The 26,718-nt window shown below is 35.6% G+C and overlaps 1 protein-coding gene across 8 annotated transcripts in view; it reads left to right on the forward strand.

Annotated features, from left to right (window-relative positions):
- Positions 1 to 26,718, forward strand: part of PIK3CB (phosphatidylinositol-4,5-bisphosphate 3-kinase catalytic subunit beta) — a 190,824-nt gene that overhangs the window by 128,468 nt on the left and 35,638 nt on the right. For all 8 annotated transcript variants that reach the window (XM_004278966.4, XM_049710091.1, XM_049710090.1 and 5 more), the window contains 6 exons: positions 125 to 255; positions 2,540 to 2,590; positions 15,800 to 15,988; positions 20,101 to 20,222; positions 23,414 to 23,557; positions 24,810 to 24,909. In XM_004278966.4, the coding sequence (XP_004279014.1) occupies positions 125 to 255; positions 2,540 to 2,590; positions 15,800 to 15,988; positions 20,101 to 20,222; positions 23,414 to 23,557; positions 24,810 to 24,909 (737 nt within the window). The remainder of the gene's footprint in view (positions 1 to 124; positions 256 to 2,539; positions 2,591 to 15,799; positions 15,989 to 20,100; positions 20,223 to 23,413; positions 23,558 to 24,809; positions 24,910 to 26,718) is intronic.

Below are 26,718 nucleotides of genomic sequence, written 5' to 3' on the forward strand. Positions count from 1 at the left end.
ACTGATACTGTCTGCCAAACTTCCTTAGGTGACACACTTCTAAAGTAATGGATTGAAATCCATTAAACTTTTGTTTTAGTTTCAAAAACATTTCCTAAGAATCAAAATTATTTGCATGTTTTAGATGAACTTGAAGAAATGTTGAATCCAATGGGAACTGTTCAAACAAATCCATATACTGAAAATGCAACAGCTTTGCACATCAGATTCCCAGAGAATAAAAAACAACCTTATTACTATCCTCCCTTTGATAAGGTAAGCTAATTATTTAAAGGTCCACTGTGTATGAAATAATTGGATTATTAGTTCTCGGCTCTATATGTTTATCATTTAAGCGATATATGTCTTTCTCTTTCAAGACATCAAATACATTTACATCTTGGTTCAGTGGAAAGACCACTGAGCAGGAAGCCAACTGTATTTAGTACTGGCTTTATCACTGACCAAGTGAGACATGGCCCCTCTGGAGTTCAGATTCCTCATTTATAAAATGAGGAAATCATAATTGTTCTCTGAGGTCCTTTTCAATTACAGGGGCTATAAATGCATTCATATGTAACTAATAAACATGTGAAACGTGCCCAGCATGTTGGTTCAGATTAAAGACAATCACTACTGTGTTAGAGTTGGTATTCAAAGAACAGATTATTTATGTTGAAAATATAGTAAGACTTCCTAAGGTGCTGTTATTTTTGTAGAATCTATAGCAAGGGCTTCTATTTCTCAACACATTTCCTTAGTCTACAAGCTGCATGTTTTGGGGATATGGAGAGTGTCTGGTGGGGTTGAAAACTGGGCTGTCATCATTTATATGTTAAGAGAGCTGAGCTGTCATATGTTGTACCTTCAGGTTTGGCCTCTTTGATTCAGGTATGATTGATGCTGATTTTCGTGAGGAAATCTTTGAGCAAATTCTCACATAATAAACAGGAATTTTATTTGATTTACTTAATCCATGTGAGACCAAGCTGCCTTTAAAAATTGGTATTATACTAAAATTTCAACTAATCTACCTATACACTTAATTGTATTTAACATTCAGCACTATCAGACCTATACAGAGTAGATTTTAAATATAGTACGTAAATTAAATTAATGTAACTCAAATGTTTCTTTACTTTCAATTTAGTTGAATTTTATCCACGTTAGCAGTAATTTTTCATTTCATTTTTTAAAAAATGTTCTTCCGATCAGTAATATACAACAAAATTAAAATTTGTGATTATTACAATAGTAGAAATCTCACATGTCAAGAGCCATATACGTTAGTGTTACACAGAGTAGAATAAGGTACATTTTGATGCATCCATTACATTTCTGCTATGGCTTTATTCCTTAGAATAGGAATTTATCCATAAACTATAGCTACTTGTGATACAGTTAAAAGTCCAAGCTCTGACTTTTTTTGTGTTCAATTATGGCATGTGTTTAGCAGTCATTTATAGTTTCTTTTGGATCAAATGAGGTGCTTTTTGAAGTGTTTTTACAAATATAACATCTTGGGCAAATTTAAGTATTTTTAATTTAATATTTCAAGATAAGTCCAGTTTCTTTAAAATGTTCTGTTTCAGCATTGTTGTCAACAGAGTCGTCTACAACTGGCCACTAAACTTTCCTTTTGCCTTTCTGATCCCTTGGAGAGTCTGTCTTTGAAGATCTACTTGGGATGGAGATTTTAGTCTTTAAATATGTATAATATGTTTATATTTATTGGTTTTCTTTTAATTGTACAATTTTATATATGATCATTAAAAATATAATGCAGATATAAAAAGTGAAAGTTCCTTGTATTTTTGTTTAACGTTTTTTGCTGTACTTGTATACATTTTGCTTTTCAAATCAACTTTTATGGTTATTGCTTAATTTTATTAAATATAATCTCATTTTATCACATAACAACCTTATGAAATAGGATGGAAATTACCAGTACATTTTACACATAAGGATTCAATTAAATTATTTGTGGAGAATTAGTCAACTCAGTAACTGGACATGGATCTTCAGATTTTTTTACCTGCTGAGTCTTCCCAATAGACTAGTGGGTTCCCCATCTTTTCAAGAATCAGAGCCTCTTTTGAACTTAATGAATTTAAAAAATATTTTTAGGTTCTCCCTTGACATTACTTCTACTTTTGATATGTTAATTCAGAAGAAAACATGACAAATGACAAAAACTTATTCTTTGTTTTGTAACTCTTACATAACTTTGCATTTTCTTAACCAGAAAATATTTACCTATATTAAAATTTTGTTCACATATACAAGCCACTGCTTATTTTATCTATAGACAATCCTAGTGTACCCTGGGAGTTAACAGTCCTTTATAGTAATACCATTGCTTCCTGGTTGTCAAGAGTTTGAAGACTGGGAATCACTGCGTAATACCATTTTGCATTTAAAATTCATGCTTATGTTATAAACCATAGAAATGCCAGATCATATGTAGCTCCTTATAGTGTAGGTACAAGTGTAGTAATTTACACTTAAAATTTTATGAATACAAGAGCCAAATTTTAATTTTCTTAATTTTTTTAAACAGATTATTGAAAAGGCAGCTGAGATTGCAAGCAGTGATAGTGCTAATGTATCAGTAAGTATCAAGGTTTTAAAATAGCCCTTATTACAAAGTTGTGTTCATTATTAGTTACCTTCATGTCATACAGGAGACCATACTCATATGCAAGAACAGTCTGAGTGTGCGTGAGTATGAACATGCTAATATTTTGTTAAATGGCAGCTGTTTGTGGTTGGTCTGTGTTCAGGTGGTAAGCCCTTTTCTGATACAAGCACAGGTTCAGCAGGTAGTCTGTAAGGGATGCTATGACACTTCATAGATTAACAATACCATCTTTTTAAATATTATTCAGTTGAATGAGGAGGCTGTAATTTTCTTTATTTCCCTGATATAACAGAGCAGGTATATTCAAGGCAGGTTTCACAATGCTGGGGACCCAGGTTTCTTGCATCTTGGCGCTCTTTCATGTTAATATGTAGTTTTTGTCTCATGTAATATTGGTGCTTCAGCTTCCTACATTACTACTTTCCAGCCCACAGGAACAGGAAAAGCAAGACTAGAGGCCGTACCCATTCTTTTTGAGGATATCATTAATATGCTTCCTTTCTGCTCACGTCTCATTAACCATAATTTAGTCATATGGCCATACCTGACTATAAGTGAGGCTTGTAAATGTAGTCATTAGCTGGGCAGTCCTGGGCTTGGCTAAGAGTGAGAGATTGTAGTTAGTAAAGTAAGAAGGGGAGAATGCATATTGAGAGACAAATAGCAGTCTCTGCTGCATACACCATTCCCATAGTTTCTGCCCAAAGACTACAAAATAGATTACTTTGTTTATTTAGTTTACAATATATATAATATTTCTACCATCTATATTTTTTAATTTAATTTTTTGACGTTCACTTTAAGACTTGGCTGAGTTTTCATCTGTTTTTTTCTTTTCATGTCACCAGTTTATAACTTTCGAGTGACTTTAGTAATGCCATTCTATATAGAATGGTAATTAGATAGAAGCCAGGAGGCAAATGGAGATAATGTATATCCTTTTGTTATTTGCACAGAATGAAAGCACTATTTAATGTTGGTTAGTTGGAGAAACATCTGGCCCAGGCTGTCTTCTTTTTTTGTTTGCTTCCCTTTTATTCTTTTTTTTTTTTTTTGTGGTACGCGGGCCTCTCACTTTCGTGGCCTCTCCCGTTAAGCAGCGCAGGCTCAGCGGCCATGGCTCACGGGCCAAGCCGCTCCGCGGCATGTGGGATCCTCCCGGACCGGGGCACGAACCCGTGTCCCCTGCTTCGGCAGGCAGACTCTCAACCACTGCGCCACCAGGGAAGCCCTTGTTTTCTTTTTTAATTGAAGTATAGTTGATTTACAGTGTTTCAGGTGTACAGCAAACTGATTCGGTTTCATATATATTTATATATATTTTTTCACATTCTATTCCATTATAGATTATTACAAGATATTGAATATAGTTTCCTGTGCTATACACAGGAAACTATAGTCAATAGCTTGAATATAGTTGATTATCTATTTTATATATAGTAGTGTGTATCTATAATCCCAAACTCCTAGTTTATCCCCTCCACCTTACCCCTTTGGTAACTGTATGTTTGTTTCCTATGTCTCTTTCTATTTCTATTTTGTAGATAAGTTCATTTGTATGTTCACTTAGTATGATAATCTCTAAGTTCATCCATGTTGCTGCAAATGGCATTATTTCATTTTTTAAAAAATCTATTGAAGTATAGTTGATTTACAATGTTGGGTTAATATCTGCTGTACAGCAAACTGATTCAGTTATACATACATATACACATATTCTTTTCCATTATGGTTTATCACAGGATATTGAATGTAGTTCCCTGTGTTATACAATAGGAATTATTTCATTCTTTTATGACTAATATTCCATTGTAGTGTGTGTGTGTGTGTGTGTGTGTGTGTGTGTGTGTACGTGTGTACATGCAAATACCACATCTTTATCCGTTCGTCTATCATTGGACATTTAGTTTGCTTCCATGTTTCGGCTGTTGTAAATAGTGCTGCTATGAACATCGGTGTGCATGGATATTTTCAAATTAGAGTTTTCATCTTTTCTGGATATATGCTCAGGAGTGGAATGGTTGGATCATATGGCCACTCTATTTTTAGTTTTTTAAGGAAACTCCATACTGTTTTCCATTGTGGCTGCACCAGTTTACATTCCCACCAATAGTGTAGTAAGGTTCCCTTTTCTCTACACCCTTTCCAGCATTTATTAATTGTAGACTTTTTGTTGATGACCATTCTGACTGGTGTGAGGTAGTACCTCATTGTTGTTTTGATTTGCATTTCTCTAATAATTAGAGATGTCGATCATCTTTTCTTGTGCCTGTTTCCATCTGTACGTTTTCTTTGGAGAAATGTCTATTTAGGTGTTCTGCCCATCTTTCTATTGGGTTGGTTGTTTGTTTTTGATATTGAGCTGTATAAGCTGTTTGTATATTTTGGAAATTAATCCGTTGTTGCTTGCATCGTTTGAAAATGTTTTCTCCCATTCTGTAGGTTGTCTTTTCATTTTGTTTATGATTTCCTTTGTGGAAAAGCTTTTAAGTTTAACTGTGTCCCATTTGTTTATTTTTGCTTTTGTTTCAGTTACTCTAGGAGACAGATCCAAAAAAATATTGCTCAGATTCATGTCAGAGTGTTTTGCCTATGTTTTCCACTAGGATTTTTATAGTACCATTTTGAGTTTATTTTTGTATGTGGTGTTAGAGAATGTTCTGATTTAATTCTTTTACATGTAGCTGTCCAGTTTTCCCAGGGCAACTTATTGAAGAGACTGTCATCTCCATTGTGTACTCTTGCCTTCTTTGTTGTAGATTAATTGACCATAAGTGTGCAGATTTATTCCTGAGCTTTCTGTTCGGTTCCATTGATCTATGTGTCTGTTTTTGTGCCAGTACCCTGCTGTTTTGATTACTGTAGCTTTATAGCATAGTCTGAAGTCAGGGAGAGTGATTGCTCCAGTTCCATTCTTCTTTCTCAAGAATTGTTTTGGCTTTTCCACAGGCTGTCTTCTGCTTTACCATTAGAGTTCTCAAAAATTTCAGTAGCCTTTCATTGCAAGTTATCTGCTACTACAAATACTTTAAGAGTACAGTTGACCCTTGAACAACACAGGTTTGAACTGTGTGGGTCCTCTTAAACACAGATTTTTTTTCATTAAATAGGTACTACAGTACCACATGATCTGCAGTTTGATTGAATTCATGGATGCAGAACCTTGGGTACAGAGTATCAACTGTAAAATTATACATAGGTTTTCGACTGTGCAGGTGGTCTGCATCCCTAATCCCCATGTTCAAGGGTCAAGCGTAGCTCTCTTTAATCAAATAAGTTTATTATAATTATACACTTACCAGCTTGTCTGGCAATTACTGAAACATATAATTACAGTTTAAGAAATAACACTTATATAGGCCTGTCTTCATTCTCATGCCTATTTTTAGTTTTTAGTTACCTTTTATTAGTCTTAATATTGCTCCTTGAACATCAGAAGCGTAAATTAATTTTTATTATTTCTGCTGTGCTACTGCTACCTTACCTAAATCAGAGAGTTCCCTCCTTACTGACAATGCAATATTCTTGCCCGGATTTTTTTTTTTTTTTTAAATAATCCCATGTTCAAGACCTTCTTTGTGGTATGTGGGATCTTTTTTAGCTGCGGCATGCGGGATCTTTAGTTGTGACATGTGGGATCTTGTAGTTGCTGCATGTGGGATCTTTAGTTGTGGCACGCAAACTCTTAGTTGCGGCATGTGGGATCTAGTTCTCTGAGCAGGGATCAAACCCAGTCCCCCTGCATTGGGAGTGTGGAGTCTTAGCCACTGGACCACCAGGGAAGTCCCTCTTGCCCAGGTTTGATGTACTTTTTTTTTTTGGTGGGTACATTAATAAATTGTGTGAAACCAAAAATGAAAGTTTTTAAAATAACTGCCACTTACCTTTCTCGCCCAGAGATAACTATATAAACAGTTTAGCTTTGTGTGTAAACATCTATATATTTTAAAAATATATGAGATCTTTATATATGTAGTTTCGTCCTTTTTCATGTAACGAATTTTATGGATCTTGTCATGTCTGTATGAAGAGCTCCACTGCTCTCTTTATAAAGCCTTGTTTATATTTCATGGCATTAATTATTGGTAGCCATTAGTTATTAAATATTCATACCTCTACTGATGGATGTTTTGCTTATTTCTAATTATTTTCCACTGAAGCTGTGTTGCAATGAATACCTTGTGCATCTTTATATACATGTCTGTATTTTGTACGATGGATTCCTAGAAATGAAATTATAGATTGAAAGGTATGTCCCTTTTTAATAAGAATTCTGCCAAATTGCATACCCTAAAAGAGTTAAAATTTACAACACATCCACACTGTGAACATAAAAATGGTGGCACATTATTTTAACTTGCATTCTTTTCTTATTAGTCAGGTTGGAGTTTGTTTCTTTTTTCTTTTTAAAATTTTATTTATCTTTTAAAAGATTTCTGTTAATTCCTTTTTCATGACTATAATGTCACCTTAGTTCTCTCTGAGGAATTAAATAATCTTGTTTTTGAAGTGGTCTTGCTTCTGCTTTTGACATCTATCTATCTTCATATGGGTTTTTCTCAATATTTGGTGATTCTTAGTTTAGCTCTTTTGTACTTGTGACTCCCTGGTTGTTTGCTTATTCGCTGTAATCTGTGTTCAATATCTGTAAGACTTAGGGTAGACTGTGCTGAAAATGGGTTTCCTGTATGAAGATTTCCATACCTTCTGAGATCAGGTGGCTCCTTATGACTCAGTACCCATGCTCCTCACCTCAGTCTAGGGCTGATCCCATTGCTGTTTCAGCTCAGCATAAACAGAGCAAGGGGCATGCCTGACCAAAGCAGCTGCTCCATATGCAGATCCTGTGATAACTCCCCTGACGATTCCCCCTGGCCTCCTCTCATCCCTTGTATCCTCTGATTCTGAGCCGGAATGCCTCCTGGAACTGTGTGTTTCACTACCGCTTGAATCTCAGCAGATCTGATCCCTGATGCTATCTACTTTCTCTCATTAAAGGATTCCTATGTTATGCATTTTCCCTTGTATCCTAGAACTGTTACTGATTTATATTTTTATTTATTTATTTGGCTGCGTTAGGTCTTAGTTGCAGCCCACGGATCTTCATTGCAACATGCGAGATCTTTTGTTGTGGTGTGCGGGCTCAGTAGTTGCAGCACGCAGGCTTAGTTGCCCCGCGGCATGTGGGATCTTAGTTCCCCAACCAGAGATCGAAACCGCGTCCCCTGCATTGGAAGGTGGATTCTTAACCACTGGACCACCAGGGAAGTCCCACTGATTAGTATTTTTAAATACTTAAGGCACTTCATGGTCTTTTGAATGAAAGGAATGAAGAGAACTAAGTTCTCATTCCACTGTTTAATCCACTTTCATGTGTATGCCAAGAGCATGTTACATTCCTTAATAAGATCATGGTAAGTTGACTTGTTGAATTGTGTGTACATTTATAGGTATATATATATATTAAACATGTATACATATAATATGTACACACATACAATTTATTTTTGAATTTACCAACACCTTACTAAGGAACTTAAACCTGCTTTGGAATTAAAAAAATTTTTTTTTAATTGTGGTAAAGTACACATAAAATTTACTGTCTTAATCATTTTCAAGTGTACAGTTCACAAGTGTTAAGTATATTCACAATATACTTAAAACATTGTTATGCAATTGATATCCAGAACTTTTTAATCTTGCAAAATTGAAACTCTGTATCCACTAAACAATTCCCCATTTTCCCTTCCCCTCAGACTGTGACATCCACTGTTCTACTTTCTGTCTCTATGAATTTGACCATTCTAGAAACCTCATATAAATGTAATCATACACTATTTTATCTTCCTGTGACTGGCTTATTTCACTTAGTGTAATGTCTTTAAGGTTCATCCATGTTATAGCATGTCAAAATTTCCTTCCTTTTTAAGGCTGAATAATATTCCATTGCGTGTATGTACCAGATTTTGTTTATCCATTCATTCATCAATGGACCCTTGGTTCGCGTCCACATTTTAGCTATTGTGAATAACGCTGCTATGAACATGAGTGTACAATATATTTTTGAGATGTTGCTTTCGATTCTTTTGGGTATATACCCAGAAGTAGAATTGCTGGATCATATGGTAATTCTATTTTTCATTTTTTGAGGAACTGCCAGTGTTTTCCACAGTGGCTGTACCATTTTACATTCCCACCAACTGCAAAAGGATTCCAGTTTTTCCATATGCTTCCCACCACTTCTGTTCTTTTGATGGTGTTAAGCCTAATAGGTGTTGGCAATTTTTTTTTTTTTTTTTGTCTGCATCAAGTCTTAGTTGCGGCACATGGGATCTTTGTTGCTGTGCACAGGCTTCTCTCTAGTTGTGACATGGAGGCTCCAGGACATGTGGGCTCTGTAGTTGTGGCGTGAGGGTTCCAGAGCCCATGGGCTCTGTAATTTGCGGCACGCAGGCTCTCTAGTTGAGGCTCATGGGCTTAGTTGCCCCCATGGCATGTTGGATCTTAGTTCCCTGACCAGGGATCGAACCTGCATCCCCTGCATTGTAAGGTGGATTCTTTACCACTGGACCAGCAGGGAAGTCCCAGTGTTGGCATTTTTTTAAACAGGTGGTTGCCAAGGATCGTGGGTCTGTAGAATAGAAAAAAATGTGATCTTTGTGAATTATGATTATTGAATTGGCAGCTTTTGATCTTCCTATCCAGTGGTTCTCAACCTGAGGCTGTTTTGCCTTCAGTGGGGCATTTGGCATTGTCTCAAAATTTTCTTAGTTATCTCAAGTCATGGGAGGTTGTTTCTGGCACATAGTGAGTAGAGTTCAGGGGCTGCTAAACTGTCTACCATGTACAGGACCATCCTCCTACAACAAGATAGCATGGGGGCTGAGAAACCAAATCTTAATGGCTGGCTTTTGTTAATGAAGATGATGACTCAGCCTTTAGTTCAGCGGTTCTGGGGATCTACCTAGAATGTTTTCTTAGTAGAATGATTTGGGGTCTTTACAGCCTTCAATTTTAGGGAAGGAAAGAGCAAACATTTTTTTAAAAATTTCACACTCACTGAAAACTTGGGAGAAGTGTACAAAGAATTCCCATACAACTTTCATCCAGCTTCCGCAACGGTTAACATTTTACCACATTTGTTTTATTGTTTTGAGTGTGTGTATTCAGTTCTTTCTGAATCATTTGAGATGAGGTGGCATACATCATGACATTTTATCCTTTAATTCTTCAGTGTATATTTCCTAAAAACAAGGACATTCTCATAACTAACCAGAATCAATTCATAAAAATCAGGAAAATAATATTGATAGAGTTCTGTTGTCTAATTCACATATTCCATTCATATTTAGCCAGTTGTCTCAATAATGTCCTTTATAGGTCCAGGATCCAACTCAGGATTACTTGTTGCATTTCTTTAACGTGTGTCTTTAGTTTTCTTCATTCTAGAATAGTTCCTCAGTCTTTCCTTATCTTTAACGACTCTGATGTTTTTTAAGAATACAAGCCGGTTACTTTGTAGAATGTCACTCAGTTTGGATTTGCCTAATGTTTTGTCATGATCAGATTCCAGCTACGCATTTTTAGCATAAATAGATTGAAGTGGTAGTTTGTTCTTACTGCATTTCACTCAAAGGCAAACAATGTCAACCTGTCCTATTACTATTGACGTTAATTATTATCACTTGGTTAGTATAGTGTCTACTAGGTTTTTCTACTGTAAAGTTAATAAGTAAGTAGTTTGTGGGCATATTTTGAGACTAAGTAAACATACTGTTTCACATCTTTCACCCACTTGTTTTAATATTAATATATCTTGCCTGAACCAGTATTATTACAGTGGTTTGCCGTGCTGATTTTCAAATTTATTTTCCTTTTGGATTTGTTAGTTGACATACCATAGGGTCGAGGTTTTTCTTCTCCCCCATTTATTTACTTACTTAAAAAAAATATTGGATTTGTGATTTCTGTTTTATTTAATGACTTATAATTAGTAACTCATTAATTTTGATGTTCAGATTTTACCTAGATTTGGCCAGTGGCAACCCATTCATGTTCCGTCTTGAGTCTTTTTGACATGTCTTTATCATTCTTTGAGCGTTTCCTTCTTTCTGGTACAACAAAGTGTTCCAAGGCTCATCTGGTATTTTCTCTACCCCAGCTTTGGATTCAGTCATTTTCCCCAGGAGATCTGATTCCTTTTACTTGTTAAAAGTATTTAGAATCCAAGTTCTGGGCACTGGGTATGCTCATTACCCTTGGCATGCAGTTGCATCTAGGCCTTTTCCTGAAACAGAACTAGGTAGTATGTGTTTGACTTCATACTATTTGAGCATATATAAGCACAGAGATATATTTCTTTGTCTGTTAAAAACTATGAGTTCTTGTCAATGTCTCCAATTTGGATTCACCACCACAGGATTTTTTTCTAGCCTCTGCCTTAACATATTTTAAATTACCTTTTCTGACAGTGAGAAGTCTGGATTCCTATGAACCTTAACATATTTACTTATTTGCTCAATCCTCTGTAATCAATCTCCCAATCATATAAACATCTTCTCAGTCTCTTTCCCACCAGCCCTGACTACATGGGCTGTCTCATCCCCAGTTGTGTGTTGGTCAGTCTGGCCAACACATAGTTAATTCCATCCTTGACAAGCACATGGCTAACACGCTGTTTTGAGTTTCTAGCCCCTCTGAATATGACAGATGAGTTTTCCAGGCCCACCACCCCAGTAAGGAACGGGAAAGAGCCATAGTCTTTTTTTTCATTTGCTTATGGCAAGATATATATGTTGTGTTTTATTTTGGTTAGTAATCACTATTATATCATAATGTGTATATAATTATGAAAAATCTAAACATAAAAACAAAGCAGAGAATATAGGTGTTAACTTTCATTGCTTTTTACCACTATTTTAATGCAAGCATTTTAACATGTGTGTAAGTTCATCAGTTACACTACAGTGTAATTTTTCATTGCTGATTGTTTTGAGTTTTGTAAAAGGATGTAAGATTCTGTGGGTGTTTTTGGCTTACTGCCACATTTCTGGTAGTTGTTTGTTTTTACCTTGGCTTTATCCAGTGCTGTGCTTTTCATAGCTCAGTAAACAATCACACTACAGTTATACAGCTAACCCCCTGCTCTTCCCTCTTCATTTATTCCTAGGTCTTCAGGATATTTACTTACAGTAGGTCTGTAGCGTCTAATTTTGATCCATGAAATTACAGTAGTCTGCTAGGTTTTGCGCTATTTAACCTAACAGCAGTCTGCCTTTCTCCGGCATGAACAATTTATACTTTTTGTTGTTTGCAGTAACAGGTTTCACTTTTATATGTAAGTGTAGGAGTTACATTTTCAAATTCTGATAACTTCTCGTGATCATTTTGCAAAGAAAAAAGAAACTCAGTCAATTTTGTAAAATAAAGCATACCTTTTTAGATTGAGGCTCTGAATATAAAACTGTAATCATACATAGAGAGAGAGAGAGTATGTGTGTGTGAGAGTGTGTGTGTGTGTGTGTGTGTGTGTGTGTGTGTGTGTAAGACTTTATTTTTGCTAAGAGCATTTTAGACTCACAACAAAATTGGGAGGACCGTACAAAGATTTGCCATATATCCGTGCCCCTGCACATGTATAGCCTCCTTCATTATCAACATCACTTACCAGAATGGTACGTGTATTACTAAGGATGAATCTACATTAATACATCATAACACTCAAATGTCCATAGTTTACCTTAGGTTTCATTCTTGCTGTTGTGCATTCTATGGGTTTGGGCACATGTATAATGACATATATCCATCATTATAATATCATACCAAGTAGTTTCTCTGCCTTGCAAATCTGTGCTCTGCCTATTCATTCCCTCACCCTACCTTCTATCCCTGGCAACCACTGATCTTTTTATTGTCTCCATAGTTTTGCCTTTTTCCAGAATGTTGTAGTCAGCATCATTTTACCTGTAGCCTTTTCAGATAGGCTTCTTTCACTTAGTCATATGCATTTAAGGTTTCCTACATGTCTCTTTGTGGGATGATAGCTCATTTCTTTTAGTGCTAAATAATATTCCATTGTCTGTCTGTATTACAGTTTATCCATTCACCTACTGAAGGACATCTTGGTTGCTTCCAAGTTTTGGCAATTTTGAATAAAGCCAAATAAACATCCGTTTACAGGTTTTTGTGTGGGCATAAGTTTTCAACTCCTTTTGGTAAATAGCCAAGGGGCATGATTACTGGATTGTATTGTAAGAGTATGTTTAGTTTTGTAAGAAAACGCCAAATTGTCTTCCTAAGGGATTGTAGTATTTTGCATTTCCGCCAGCAATGAATAAGAGTTGCTCCACATCCTTAGTAGCATTTGATGTTGTCAGTGTTCTGGATTTGGGCCATTCTAATAGGTATGCAGTCATATTTCATTTTTGTTTTAATTTGCATTTCCCTGCTGACATATGATATTAAGCATCATTTTATATATATATTTTTGCCAACCGTATATCTTATTTGATGAGGTGTCTGTTCAGGTCTTTAATCCATATTTTTTTGTCTGGTTGTTTTCTTGTTGTTGAGTTGTAAGAGTTCTTTGTATATTTTGGATAACAGTCCTTTATCAGGTATGTCTTTTTGCAAATATTTTCTCCCAGTCTGTGCCTTATTGTTTCATTCTCTTGACAGCGTCTTTTGCAGAGCAGATAATTTTAAATTTAATGAAGTCCAAGGTATCAATTCTTTCAATGACGGATTATGCATTTGGTGTTATAGGTTAAAAGTTATTGCCAAACCCAAGGTCATCTAGATTTTCTCCTGTGTTCTTCTAGGAGTTTTATAGTTTTGCTTTTCACGTTTATTTTTATCTAAGTCAGGTAGTGTCGGTCCTTCAGCGTTTTGTTTTTGTTTTTTTTGCGGTACACGGGCCTCTTTTGGCTGCGTTTGGTCTTCTTTGCTGCGTGCGGGCTTTCTCCAGTTGTGGCGAGTGGGGGCTACTCATCCTTGTAGTGTGTAAGCTTCTTATCGCGGTGGCTTCTCTTGTTGCAGAGCATGGGCTCTAGGCGTGCGGGCATCAGTAGTTGTGGCTCACGGGCTCCAGGGTGCAGGCTCAGTAGTTGTGGCGCACAGGGTTACTTGCTCCGCGGCATGTGAGATCTTCCCAGACCAGGGCTCGAACCCATGTCCCCTGCATTGGCAGGCGGATTCTTAACCACTGCACCACCAGGGAAGTCCTTGTAGTAAGTTTTAAAATAAGGAAATGTGAAACCGCCACCAGGGAAGTCCCTCAACCTTGGTCTTTCTTCTTCCATACTGTGTTGACTATTTTGGGTCTTTTGCCTTTCCATATAATTTTAGAATCAGTTTGTTGATATCCACATAATAACTTACTGGGATTTAAATTGGGTTTAAATTGAATCTGTTGATATTCAGTTGGGAAGAACTGACAATATTGTGATTGTCAGTTCATGGATAAGAATATTGACAATATTCTTATCCGTGAACATGGAATATATCTCCATTTGTTTAATTCCTTGATTACTTTCATAAGAGTTCTGTAGTTTTCTCATATAGATCTTGTATGTATGTTGTTAATTTCTTACCTGTTTCCTTATTTTGGGGTGCTAATGTAAATGTTATTGCATTTTTAATTTCAAATTCCGCTTATTTATTGCTAATACATAAGAAAAGGATTTACTTTTATATATTGACCTTGTATCCCACAATTGCTGTAATTGCTTATTAGTTCCAATGGTGGTTTTGTTGATTCTTTCATATTTTCTACATAGACAATCATGTCATCCTAATTATTTTTACATATGCATATACTATTTTGAATCTCACTACTTTAGAAAATTAGTGATATGACTTTTATTTATTTTAATGTTTATATGAAATCCCAGTTAAAATAATTTCAGGTACAAAATAATATGCTAATGGAACATAAATCCTTACAGAATCTTGTCAGATAATTCTGGAGATTTTTTTGTGAGGGTGGGGGATAAGGAAGGGATATGCTTTCGCCTAAATGGTTTAGTTTTTCTTTAAGTATGGGGAAATGTACCTTTTTCTTTTCCTTTTCTTTACTTAATAAATTTCTTTTATTTATTTATTTTTGGCTGCATTGGGTCTTCATTGCTGCGCGTGGGATTTCTCTAGTTGCAGCAAGCAGGGGCTTCTCTTCATTGCGGTGCGCTGGCTTCTCATTGCAGTGGCTTGTCTTGTTGTGGAGCACAGGCTCTAGGCACGCAGGCTTCAGTAGTTGTGGCACACAGGCTCAGTAGTTGTGGTTCGCGGGCTCTAGAGTGCAGGCTCAGTAGTTGTGGCACACGGGTTCGTTGCTCCACGGCATGTGGGATCTTCCCAGACCAGGGTTCAAACCAGTGTCCCCTGCGTTGCTAGACGGATTCTTCACCACTGCACCACCAGGGAAGCCCCCCTTTTTCTTTTAATGTTAGTGTAATTCAGAGTCTGGATCCAAAAAATAGTATGGTCCATTTTCTTTATTTTAATATGTTCTTATAAGGATTGGGAAAGAAAATGGGATAACTATTTTTTTTATGTTTACTTTTAGCCAAGTTTCAGTCCTTACTCTAAATGTTTTAATGCCTCAGAGCCAAAAAGGCACCTATTAACTTTTTTTAAAACTATAAATTTGGTTCATCTTTGATTTTGTTCTTTTCTTTATAGAAATTAAAAATTAAAGAAGGAAGATGAGAAACTCAGTTCAAATAATGACTTCTTTTTAATCCAAATTACAATTCTGCCACCTAGTGTTTGCATACGGATTTTTTAACAGTATTTTTTCTTTTAAAAAACTGAGAATAATTTTTTCCTTCATCCTTAGCTTACTAATTTAATATTCAGCTTAGTAAAAACTTTAAAAGGCGTATCCAACTTTTTACGGAATTAGATTGTTAATATCTCAAATTTTAAAGCTCATAAATTGTTGAAAAATTCATTGTGTAGTTAACCCTTGAACAGCATGTGTTTGAACTGTGCAGATCCACTTACAAGTGGATTTTTTTCAATAAACAAGTACTGCAGTACTACGTGAACCGTGGTTGGTTGAATCTATGAATTTAGGGATTTTCTACTGCTTGGGCGTTGGTGCCTCTAACCCCTGTGTTCAAGGTCTGCCCGTGTTGTTTACACAGTTTTGTTCTGTAATGAGTAATTTTACTTTCTTAGAGTCGAGGTGGAAAGAAGTTTCTTGCTGTACTGAAAGAAATCTTGGACAGGGATCCGTTGTCTCAGCTGTGTGAGAATGAAATGGATCTTATTTGGACTTTGCGACAAGACTGCAGAGAGAATTTCCCACAGTCATTGCCAAAATTACTGCTGTCAATCAAGTGGAATAAACTTGAGGATGTTGCTCAGGTAACAAAAGATCATTTCTGTAACTCCATTCAGCAGTATATGTTACTTTGTTGATTTCGTGTAAATTGTCCTTTCCTATATAGGTATGTTTCCAAAGGTTGGGTAATTTTCTGCAGGAGAAATTTTGAGGTTTTCAACTCTTACATATTCTGGTCTAAATGGTAAACCAGAAAGTTTTAAGATTTCAAAATCCCAGATTCCGGGTAGGTTTTCTATATCTTTTACTAAAGATAATTAAGACTTAGGTCTTGGTGTAATCATCTGTAATTACTACCAGCATGTGGTAGGTTCTGGGCTACTTCTCACAGTTTCATCAATGAACTCCAAGGTTTTAATCTTAAGACCTTTTGCAGTGAGTGTCCTAAAATGAATATGTATTGTTTGAAAATTACCTCTATTTGTAAAAGTTAACATTTTAGATCATAAGCCATTCAGATCAATTTTACTGTTTATTTAAAGTTGGTCAGTGTTGATGAATATTTGTCTTTAAGCAGAAAAGCAAAAGGGGAAAAAATGTTTGATCCGAAAAAGCCACCAAATTTTAGCTACTTGATTTAATTTTCAAGAGTATGTGAAAAAGCACTGGCATTATTAAATTCACTTGGTTATCAGTGCTCTACAGAAAGATTCTTGAAATTATTTCTTAATCAGAATGAATACATTTGGCATATTAAAATAACGATATTCGCCTTACTTGAATTCAGCTGATCTTTTAAAAATTTTTCTTGTCTTATTAAATCTATAATGATTTTAAAAATTTAGTCAAGAAATGTATATTTCTTTTAATCAGGTATATATTTTTTTAATCTTTGATTTTATTGTTTTACTTCGTAAATTAAGTTTAGAAAGTATTTCTTTTGAGTTTATTCCTAGGGTCTAACAATTTTTTTGGAATCATGTTACAAAATTATATGATGTGCCTTGTTTAAACTGGTTACACAGACCACATGAAAATTACTTACTCTGAAAAGGAACTATTTTTGTCATCTAGATAGATTTTAATTGTTCTGACACAGTTGTCTTCTAACCATTTATTTATTTAAATTCAAGGTTAGTTTTCTATGAACCCCCCCTAATGGTTGAATATAAGCATTTTTTAACTGGCACATTTGCCTACTTCTCAATGAATAGCATTCATTTCTAAGTGCCTATCCAAGAAATGCATCATATTATTATTTTGCATATAATTAGAATAGAAAAAAATTTCTTGCTGTACTCTTAAGATATCTGAGAGGGAGGTTTTGTATGTCAACTGTCAGAAAATGGAATGAGACAATTCAGGCTTAATACTTCTTTATTCGAACCCCAGGGGCAGAAATTTTTACACTGAGGAGTTTAGTTTACTATACTTGTCTCATTTCCATGAGTAAATCTAAAGCATTGTTTTCAGATATAACTTAACTTCCTCCATTGTGGTAGAAGAAAGTCTGTAGTGTAACTTAATATTCTTATAGAAAAACCTAAATGTGTGTAAGGAAGTATAGGAAGGCATGAATTTCACGATCCTAATCCCGCCCTTTAGTAGTCTAGAAAAGAAAATCAACGGAATAAAAAGTAATGTGTTTTGGCTTCTCCCCCAGCCCTATCCCATTGCCAGTTACACTGAACTGGTATAAGAGAATATAAACTGTATTTTCAATGAATTGACTACCTAAGAGAAGTGGAGAGTCAGAACCTGGTGCACATATTCTGCAGGCATATGCCACTGGTGAAAATTCTATAGAAGGGTAGCCTCCCATTAATCCACAGGAAAACATTCTGTTGGCATACTGCAGAAGGGGTTTCAATAGTCTCTTGCAGCAGACAGGTAATTAATTAGTCAGCACTGCTTTCACTATTTATATTGCTGAGTCAGATTTCCCTTCCCTGTTTGCTTCCATAGCTTTCTCCAAACTGAAGCGATGAGTTTTGGTAATTTATTTAATTTTATGTTTATATTATTGATTTAATAATTTAATAATCTTAGCAAAAGTTATAACTTTTCAATAGTAGGGCTGTTTTTAACCTATACCATAGTTGAACCTCTGGTATTACATAACATTATCTATCCTTTACAGTATTGTTATTGTGGAGCAGTGTATATTCCATGTGTTAACTGGGGATGCTAGGAGGTTTTTTTTAGCTATCATTTCAGACCCTCAAGAAACAGTCCCCTTTATCCATAAGGAGGAATACTAGTCCATTAGGGCCTTGGGGAAAGTGGGCAGGGAGCCCCATCAGTGATAAAACGTGGGGTGACGTAGGTGTTTCATATCTTTAAAGCAGTATTGCTCAAACTTTTGTTCAATTATTACACTCCTTAGGACCCTTTTTACATATTTTCCCCAATAGCCCCATCCCCATGGGATTTTGATACCACAGATAAGTGTATGTCTGCCTATGTAGTGTATGCATATATGTACTTTGTATATTAAAAGAGCAAGTATAAGACAATCTTTTTATTCAGTACAAGTTTAAGAATAATTGAACCAAAATTTAAGGTAAAGGTTAAAATGTAAAAACTAACATTTTGTTGTATTTGTTGAATAACTGATGTAATTCATTATGTAAATTGTAATAGATCACATTTCATATCCATGTTAGTAATTTATGTAAATATATATTAAAAAGGCAATGCAGTCAACTTTTAAAAATTACTCAAAAGGGTTATTTTTTCTGCTAATGTAAAATAATTGAAAATTAATTTTTTAAAAATTATATCATTAGAGAACTTAACTTCTAAATTTGCTTCATATGAGAAGATACCTTTTAACTTAGCTGCTAGATACTCATTTAGATATTGACTTTTTTGAGCACCTGACAAGTTAATGAGAGGTTGAATAATTTGGAGAATTAAAATAATAAAATGTAAATTATTTTTATGTAATTTTCAAAGCCCAAGTCTCTTGCAGATGCTCAAGTGACAAACGACAAGGCAGGCAGCAGGTACTGCAAGCCATCTCTTGCAACATGACTTTGAGATTGAGCAGGCAACTGAGAGAAAAGCCTCCAACCATTGCCATCTATTTGCCATATTCTTGTAGCTCTCATCTTGCATACATTTTGTGTTTCTTCCTTGGACTTGATGTCAGTGCTACATAAGTGATACCCAAGAAAACCCAACAATATAAATCAGATATTAAGGAATAAGATTTTGTCCGAGAAGGTTGAGCTTTGGAGGGCCACAAATCATAATTATCAAAAAATGTTTTGCTTTCCTCCATAACCACTTTTCTTCCCACTTACCATCCCTGATAAGAATGTAAGCTATAAATATATCAAAACCATGAGGAGGAAGGGACTCTTTCCAAAATCGACCCTTAAAAAAAAAATCAACCCTGATGAGTCTCACTGTGTTCTGATGGGAGGCAGGTAAGAATCCTTTCTAGAGATTTGGGTTTTCTGGAACTAGGGTTTCCAAAGATGTGGCCATGTCCACCTGAACCCACCCTTCACCAGTACTCCCAGCTCATTCCCCCATGGGATTCTTTTTTATCCTATATCTAGGTCATTTCTAAGCGGCATCTGTAAATGGGAAACTGGCTGTATTTATCTTGTGTATATAAAATAACTAGGTACTGTGATTTAATGGATTTAAACATGTTATAGTCAATAAAGTTTTGTAAAGTGATACTCTTAAAAATATTAAGAACTAAAAGTAAACTTCCTCAAGATAATTTTATGTTGTTATAATGCACTTTTTTATATGTAAATTGCCTTTCATTAGTTTGAGCCTTACAGCTTATATTTGTACTTTGAATTTGACCTTTAAGTATTTCTTGATTATTTCCCTCTGCTGTTTCCCCCTCCCCTTCCTCTCACCTTTCCCCCTACCTTCTGCCCCCATCTTTTTTTCCTTTAAAAAATTATTTAATGATTGTAGAATTCATATATTCAGTGTATCATTCTACCTCCAGGTAAGTACATAATAGCTTTTTCACTTGCTTACCGATAGAATCTTTCAGCAGAGACAATCTTTATTAATCTGTATTAACAACAGTGGATTTTTGAGGCCTTAGTAACTGCAAGTATGCTTCTCCTTTCTTTTGACCCATCTCTGCTCCTGTGTACCAAGGAAAAATAGATTACTTTTCTCTCCTATAATTTCTGAACCAGTTTCAATTTTTAAACAGCTTCAGGCACTACTTCAGATTTGGCCTAAACTGCCCCCCCGGGAGGCCCTGGAGCTTCTAGATTTCAACTATCCAGATCAGTACGTGCGAGAATATGCTGTGGGCTGTCTGCAACAGATGAGGTATCTCCTGCAGGAGGCTTTTTTGGGTCAAGGAATAACTTGTGGGTGGGAAGAGAAGTTGATGTCTGCTTGAATGTCTTGTAAGAAAGGAAAAGGATAGGAATGACCGAGTTCAAAGCATCTGTTCCCTCCTTCCTCCCACTCTCTCCCACAGTCTCTCCTGTTTTCTCCCCCCACCCCGCCCCATCTCCTCCGATCCTCCCCGACTCTCGCTCTCTCTCTCTCTCTCTCTCTCTCTCTGTTTTTGGTGGTTTTTTTTTTGGCGTGGCTGCCTGGCATGCAGGATCTTAGTTCCTGACCAGGGATCGAACCTGCGCCCTCTGCAGTGGAAGCGTGGAGTCTTAACCACTGGGCCACCAGGGAAGTCCCCACTCTATATGATAAAACAAAAAAGCAAGCAAAAACTGCATCGGGTGGTCCCCAAGAACACCCTCAGGTTCCATGACTTACTAGGAGGACTCATAGGACTCAGCATATAGTCACTCTTGGCTAAGATTTATTACAGAAAAAGTATACAGAGTGGTACTGGCAAAGGAAAAAAATTCATGGGGCAAAGTCTGGAGGAAGCCAGGGAGATGCTTCTAAGAGTTCTTTCCCAGTGGAATCGCACTGAATACACTTAATTCCCCCAGCAACAAGTTGTGACAGCACACCTGAATACTGTCTACCAGGGAAGCTTGTTAGAGACTTGGTGGCCAGGGTTTTTTTGCGGGGAGGGCAGTGCTAGTCACATGAGCACCCTCTGCCTAGCATATTCCCAAATTCTAGACTCCCGGAACAAAAATGCGTGTTGAGCATAAGACATACTGTTTGCAAAAACAGTTTAGGCATAGTAAGCCAGTCTTATCTGTTAAGGTGGTGGGAAGCCTTCCGAAATCTACATTCCCAGATGCCAGTCAAGGGCTAACCTTGTAAGCATGCTTTATCAAAGGATAGCAGTCAGGCTTGCTCCTCTGTTAACTCTTTTCTGTCCATTACCCACAATTAAGAAATGTTAATATTTTTTCTTTTTTTAAATGTTAATATTTTTGACTTTTTTTAAGTTTGTATTTTATTTATTTTTTTAAACTTAAAAAATTTTTTTTTTTTTATTCTTTGGCTGCATTGGGTCTTCGTTGCTGTGTGCAGGCTTTCTCTAGTTGCAGCAAGCGGGGGCTACTCTTCACTGCGGTGCGCGGGCTTCTCATTACGGTGGCTTCTCTTGTTGCAGAGAACGGGCTCTAGGCACGCAGGCTTCAGTAGTTGTGGCATGCAGCCTCAGTAGTTGTTGCCCACGGGCTTAGTTGCTCCGCGGCATGTGCGATCTTCCTGGACCAGGGCTCAAACCTGTGTCCCCCACATTGGCAGACAGATTCTTAACCACTGTGCCACCAGGGAAGCCCTAAGTTTGTATTTTAAAGCAATTAATGTTACAGCTAAAGTCCTCATAGTTTCCTTACTCAATCCTGATTATTTTCACTTCCCAGAGGCAACTGTTACCACGAATTTGGTGTATATCCTTCTATACCATAATTTTCTGTTTTTACCACATTTATATATCTATAAAATACAGATATGGGATAATATTGTACATTTAAAAATCACACAGCTGTGTCTTGCCATATATATTGTTTTACATAGTTTTTCTCCTTTATTCAACATTAGGTTTTTGAGGTCAGTCTCTCCTGTTACATATAAATGTAGTTTATTCCTTTCACTACTGTATAATATTCTTTCATAGAGATGTATCGTATTTACTCCATTTCTCTATTGAGGAACATTTTAAATTTTCTCAAAATTTCCCTCTTAACAAACAATGCTACAGTGAACATGCTTGTACAATCTCTTTAGGGTAGTACATGTGTGAGAATCTATGGGATTTCTTGGATGAAATGTCATTATTGAGACAGTCTTAGACAACGGGCATTTTCAGGTTTATCCATTTTCTTACTAGCCTCAAAATGAGGGGTTATACCATATGGTCATTTGAAAAACAAAAGTTCTCAGAAAATTATGGATACTGTGATACATTTTTTTTCCTTTTCTTCTTTTTAAAATAAATCATTTATGTTTTAAATTGTGTGCTCTCCAAAACAAATTATACAAACTCTTTAACAGTGGTTATTTTGTGGGAGTGAAATAAGTGTAAGGAAAGAGGAAGCCTCTTCTTTTCTATACTTCTATCTTTTACACTACTTATAGACTTTATAGTGGGCATGGATTTTACAATAAACTTAAGATGGTTTTATAGATAGTTTTAAAAAATGAGGCTCCCAGTTGTTCCTCAGTCTCTCTGTTTGTATTGGAGATCTGAAGGGGAGGGGCTACCTGGCCCCCCTTGGACTGAGCTAAGTGTTTTTCTTAAATATATTGATCCCTAGGAGGAGATTGCTGTGATCCCCATGTTCCATATAGGTAATTCTAATGTGTCTTTCTATGTTAAATTTTCTGGTATGAGGTTTTTTTCTGGTGTATAGTATCCTAGGTTTCAGTCCCAGGTCTGCTTTAGACTACTGCTTAACCATTTATTGTCCAAGACTATAGTCACCAAGTAGAGGACTTGGGATACATATCTTACCTGACTACTGGAATTGCCTTTGATGGGAGTGTGTTTACATGTGAATGGTTTGGAGATGGATACAAAATAGAGAGCCCGAACATTAATTAATTCAGCTCATTTAATTACAATATTATGTCAATTCAATGAATCCATTCCCACTTACAAATATACTCTTTATCCTTCAAACTATTTGAAGATTTTAATTGTTCATTCATTTTCTGGAGCAAAAATTACTTAATCCCAATGATATGAAAGGAAAATAAGTTGAAGTACTGATGGAATTTGTATTTTAAAAAGCTGGTTGGTTGACTGAACACGTAACTTTTTCAGCATGATCAGAAAACTATTACCTAATTTTATTATAACTCTCGGCTGATTATAAATACAATCATCAGTTGTATAAACCTAGTTAACTTAATAAAGATGCCCCATATATCTGTTCTTTGCTCCTTTTCATTCTTCTGCCCATCAGAAATTCTCAGCTTTTCTTATGTTATTGTAACAGTGAAACAGGGAATGTAAGTGTGCCCCAAGCTTGACCCAAAAGAACCATTGTGTTTCAGTAGGTTAGTATTTGATAAGTTTGATAGGAATGGGTCTTTTTCCAGCACCGATTGTTGAGTGACTTTACTGTGTCTTTTGTTTTTTTCAGTGATGAAGAACTCTCTCAATATCTTTTACAGTTGGTGCAAGTTTTAAAATATGAGCCTTTTCTTGATTGTGCCCTCTCTAGATTCCTACTAGAAAGAGCACTTGCTAATCGGAGGATAGGGCAGTTTTTATTTTGGCACCTTAGGTAAGTCTTTTATATTTCAAATCAAATCCACCACGTATTTTTGTAAATATTAACCAGCATAATACAGGGCATGTAGTAAAACGGTCTAGCTGCTTTAGTTGTTTCTGAGTCATCCATAACATTTATGCTTTCTTGGTATCTACTCCTATTTCTTGATACCCAGACTCTCAATTTTCATGATTTGGCAAAGTAACTGAGATAAGTGTCCCTTTATGCCTCCTTGATTTATAACTGAAATTAATAATTTTTATTATAATTATTATAATTAATAATAATAATTATTATAATATATTGCTATTTTCCAGTAAAGTTTACTTACTGTGTTAATATTTTTGGACTAAAAACGTACTTATTGGGTAGTGGTATCATCATTGCTACTATTGCATAAATAAAGATTTTAAAGTTTTCCTATAACAACAGCAACTTTATTTTTAGCTTTTTTATTAACTAGGTCATTTTCAGAAATACATGAATCTTATTAAACCAAGTTTATATAGGAGTAAAATAGGGAAAGAGAACTAAAGTTCTTCTGTTGCCTAGGAAGGTTGTCAATTCCTCATTTCTCACTCTATACTTGGACATTTGTGGTTTTTTTCCATCTGGACTTCAGAGTACTGAAGCTAATCATTAACAGAAAAAAATAACTTTTCTCCTTTTTGGCTAAGCTTCTTAAGGAAAATGAGCTGTATAGTATTGTGATGTTAATTTTAGGAGTTATATTTCTGAATCTTGATTTCTTTATTATCCATAGTTTTTCCTTTCTTGTTTTTAACTTGTCTTCTTTTCTCATCCATTTCAATCTTCTTATTTTTAAATCCCTCAAGGAATAACAAAATAAGGTATTCCTTCCTTTTTCAAATGTGTACACCATTCTTTAAGTGAAAAAAAAATCACATAGAAGCTAATTGAGGGATTAGTCAATTGTGTGATCTGAGTCAGATCTGTGTTTCATCTGAGTTGTCTGTAAATTGGTAGTATTACCATTTCACTCCAAAAAAACAAATAAGATGTGGTAACTTTGGATTTCTAGGAGTAAACAATGAACTAATGATAAAATCACATATCTTTTTGAACTGTAGTGTTTAAAGAATTAAAAGTTGAGCATCCCATCTGTGATTGTGTACAAGATGATGTGTTCTCCCTTTCTTTGATTAGCATAATAAGTTAATTTCATAATAGAATAAAGAAGTCAGTATTTTTATTTGGTGACCTGAAGTGTTTGATAAATCTTCATAATATTAACTTTCTGCAGGTCAGAAGTGCACATTCCTGCTGTTTCAGTACAATTTGGTGTCATCCTTGAAGCATACTGCCGGGGAAGTGTAGGTCACATGAAAGCGCTTTCCAAGCAGGTATCAGCTTATTTTAATCTTCATGTTCACTTTGTCACATGGTATTTGATAAATTGTGTCATATGCTAGTTCTCCTATCACAGTATTTCATAGAAGTTTCAATAACTGAACCCAGTTAATACATTTTTTAATTAAAATGTAAGCCAAGAAATGAAGTTTCAACAAATTCAGCAGAATATTATTAATTGAATGCTATCTGAAAAATTAGGATTCCTTATAGTATTAACACCATGCCTTAAATTTTAGTAGGAAATACCTATTTAGACATGCTTAACAATGGATTTGATGGTAACAAAGATTATGAAATCTTTAGATGCTGTTTTTCCATACCTCTGAGTTACTCTTTCCAGTTAGTATAGTATTTATGATTCATACGCTCTGCCATTTGTTTTAAACTGAGATATTTTGACACCTAAGTTTGTAGGTGTTACAGCTTCTAGAATTCAGAATCCTCAAGCTGCTTTTTCAAACTATATATACATGCCTGAAATTGTGATGCTCTCCCACATTCCCTCATTTTCTTCCTAGGCCTTCATTTTCTAATCATTTCAGATGATGAGTTATTAGTGATACTAATAGGTCAGATATTAAATGCTTACTGTATGCCAGGAAGTATACTAAGTGTTTAAAGTATGCTATTTTACTCTCCTAATAATGTGCCACAGTATTTACTGTTACTGTCTGGGTTTGACAAGGTGAAAAAACAATCTCTCCAAGAGATTAAGTAACTTGCCTAAGAACCCACAACTATTAAGTAAAAGAGTAAGTTTCAGACTTAGCTCTCTGTCGAACTATAAAACTAAATCTCTTTTTATTATACTGGGAGTTTTCAAACCTTTTAAGCAAAACCTCTCTTTTTAAAATCAAAACTCAAAGATAGATCCATTTTACAAAATAGACAACAATGTCATTTTATCAGTATAAATGTATCTTTGAAGCTAAAATAAAACGTAAGCCATTAAACAGAATCATGATGCTGTTTTATTGAACACAGAATTTCATCGGGCGTTATTGTTGACAGTTGTCTCAGTATCCAGTTATTTGTGTATTTTATTTTGGTGATAATCCTGACTTATACCTCTAAGTAATTACAAATAGTAATGGTTTTTAAAGAGCTTTCTTGCAAATGAGAAACATAACCTTGGCCCAAGCTTGATTTGTTGGTGTCTTCTTGGTCCCCTGAAGGATGAGATGAGAGCATTTCTGCCGTCAGGTAAAGCAGCCCTGTATTAGCTTCTTCATGCTGGAATCCTTCATTGACAGATAGCAACGATATGCTCTTGTTCTCTAGCAATAGTTTTTCCTAAATTGAGTATTATCTAACATAACTCAAGAAGATTTTTAAAAATGGTTTAATATTTATTTACTCAGAACCTGCTATATGCTAGGGTTTGTGTTGCTGTTGGTGATGTGAAGTCATATTAGCTATGTTGCTGTCATCAAGGATTTTATATTCCACAGAGTAGGTACACAAATTAGTGATATTATGATGGCAGTGTTATTAATGGGAGTATTATGTATGGTAGCAGAAAAAAGAGGCACATATTCTAGCTTAGGGCATTAGGCAAGAGGTCACAGTGCAGGTGACACTTGTTGTGGGTTTTGATGATCTGGTTAGCTAGTTGGAGAGTGTGGTAGTCAGTGCTCTACAGAGAGACAATTGTGTTTGTGTCTATATAGAGAGAGTGAAGGGGGCAGGTGGGTGAGATTGAGATTTATTATAAAGAATTGGCTCATGTGATAATGGAGGCCAAGAAGTCCCAAGATCTGCAGTCAAGCAAGCTGGAAATCCAGGAGAGCTGGTGTAGT

The sequence above is a fragment of the Orcinus orca genome, chromosome 5 (assembly GCF_937001465.1).
Source record: "Orcinus orca chromosome 5, mOrcOrc1.1, whole genome shotgun sequence".
NCBI lineage: Eukaryota > Metazoa > Chordata > Mammalia > Artiodactyla > Delphinidae > Orcinus > Orcinus orca.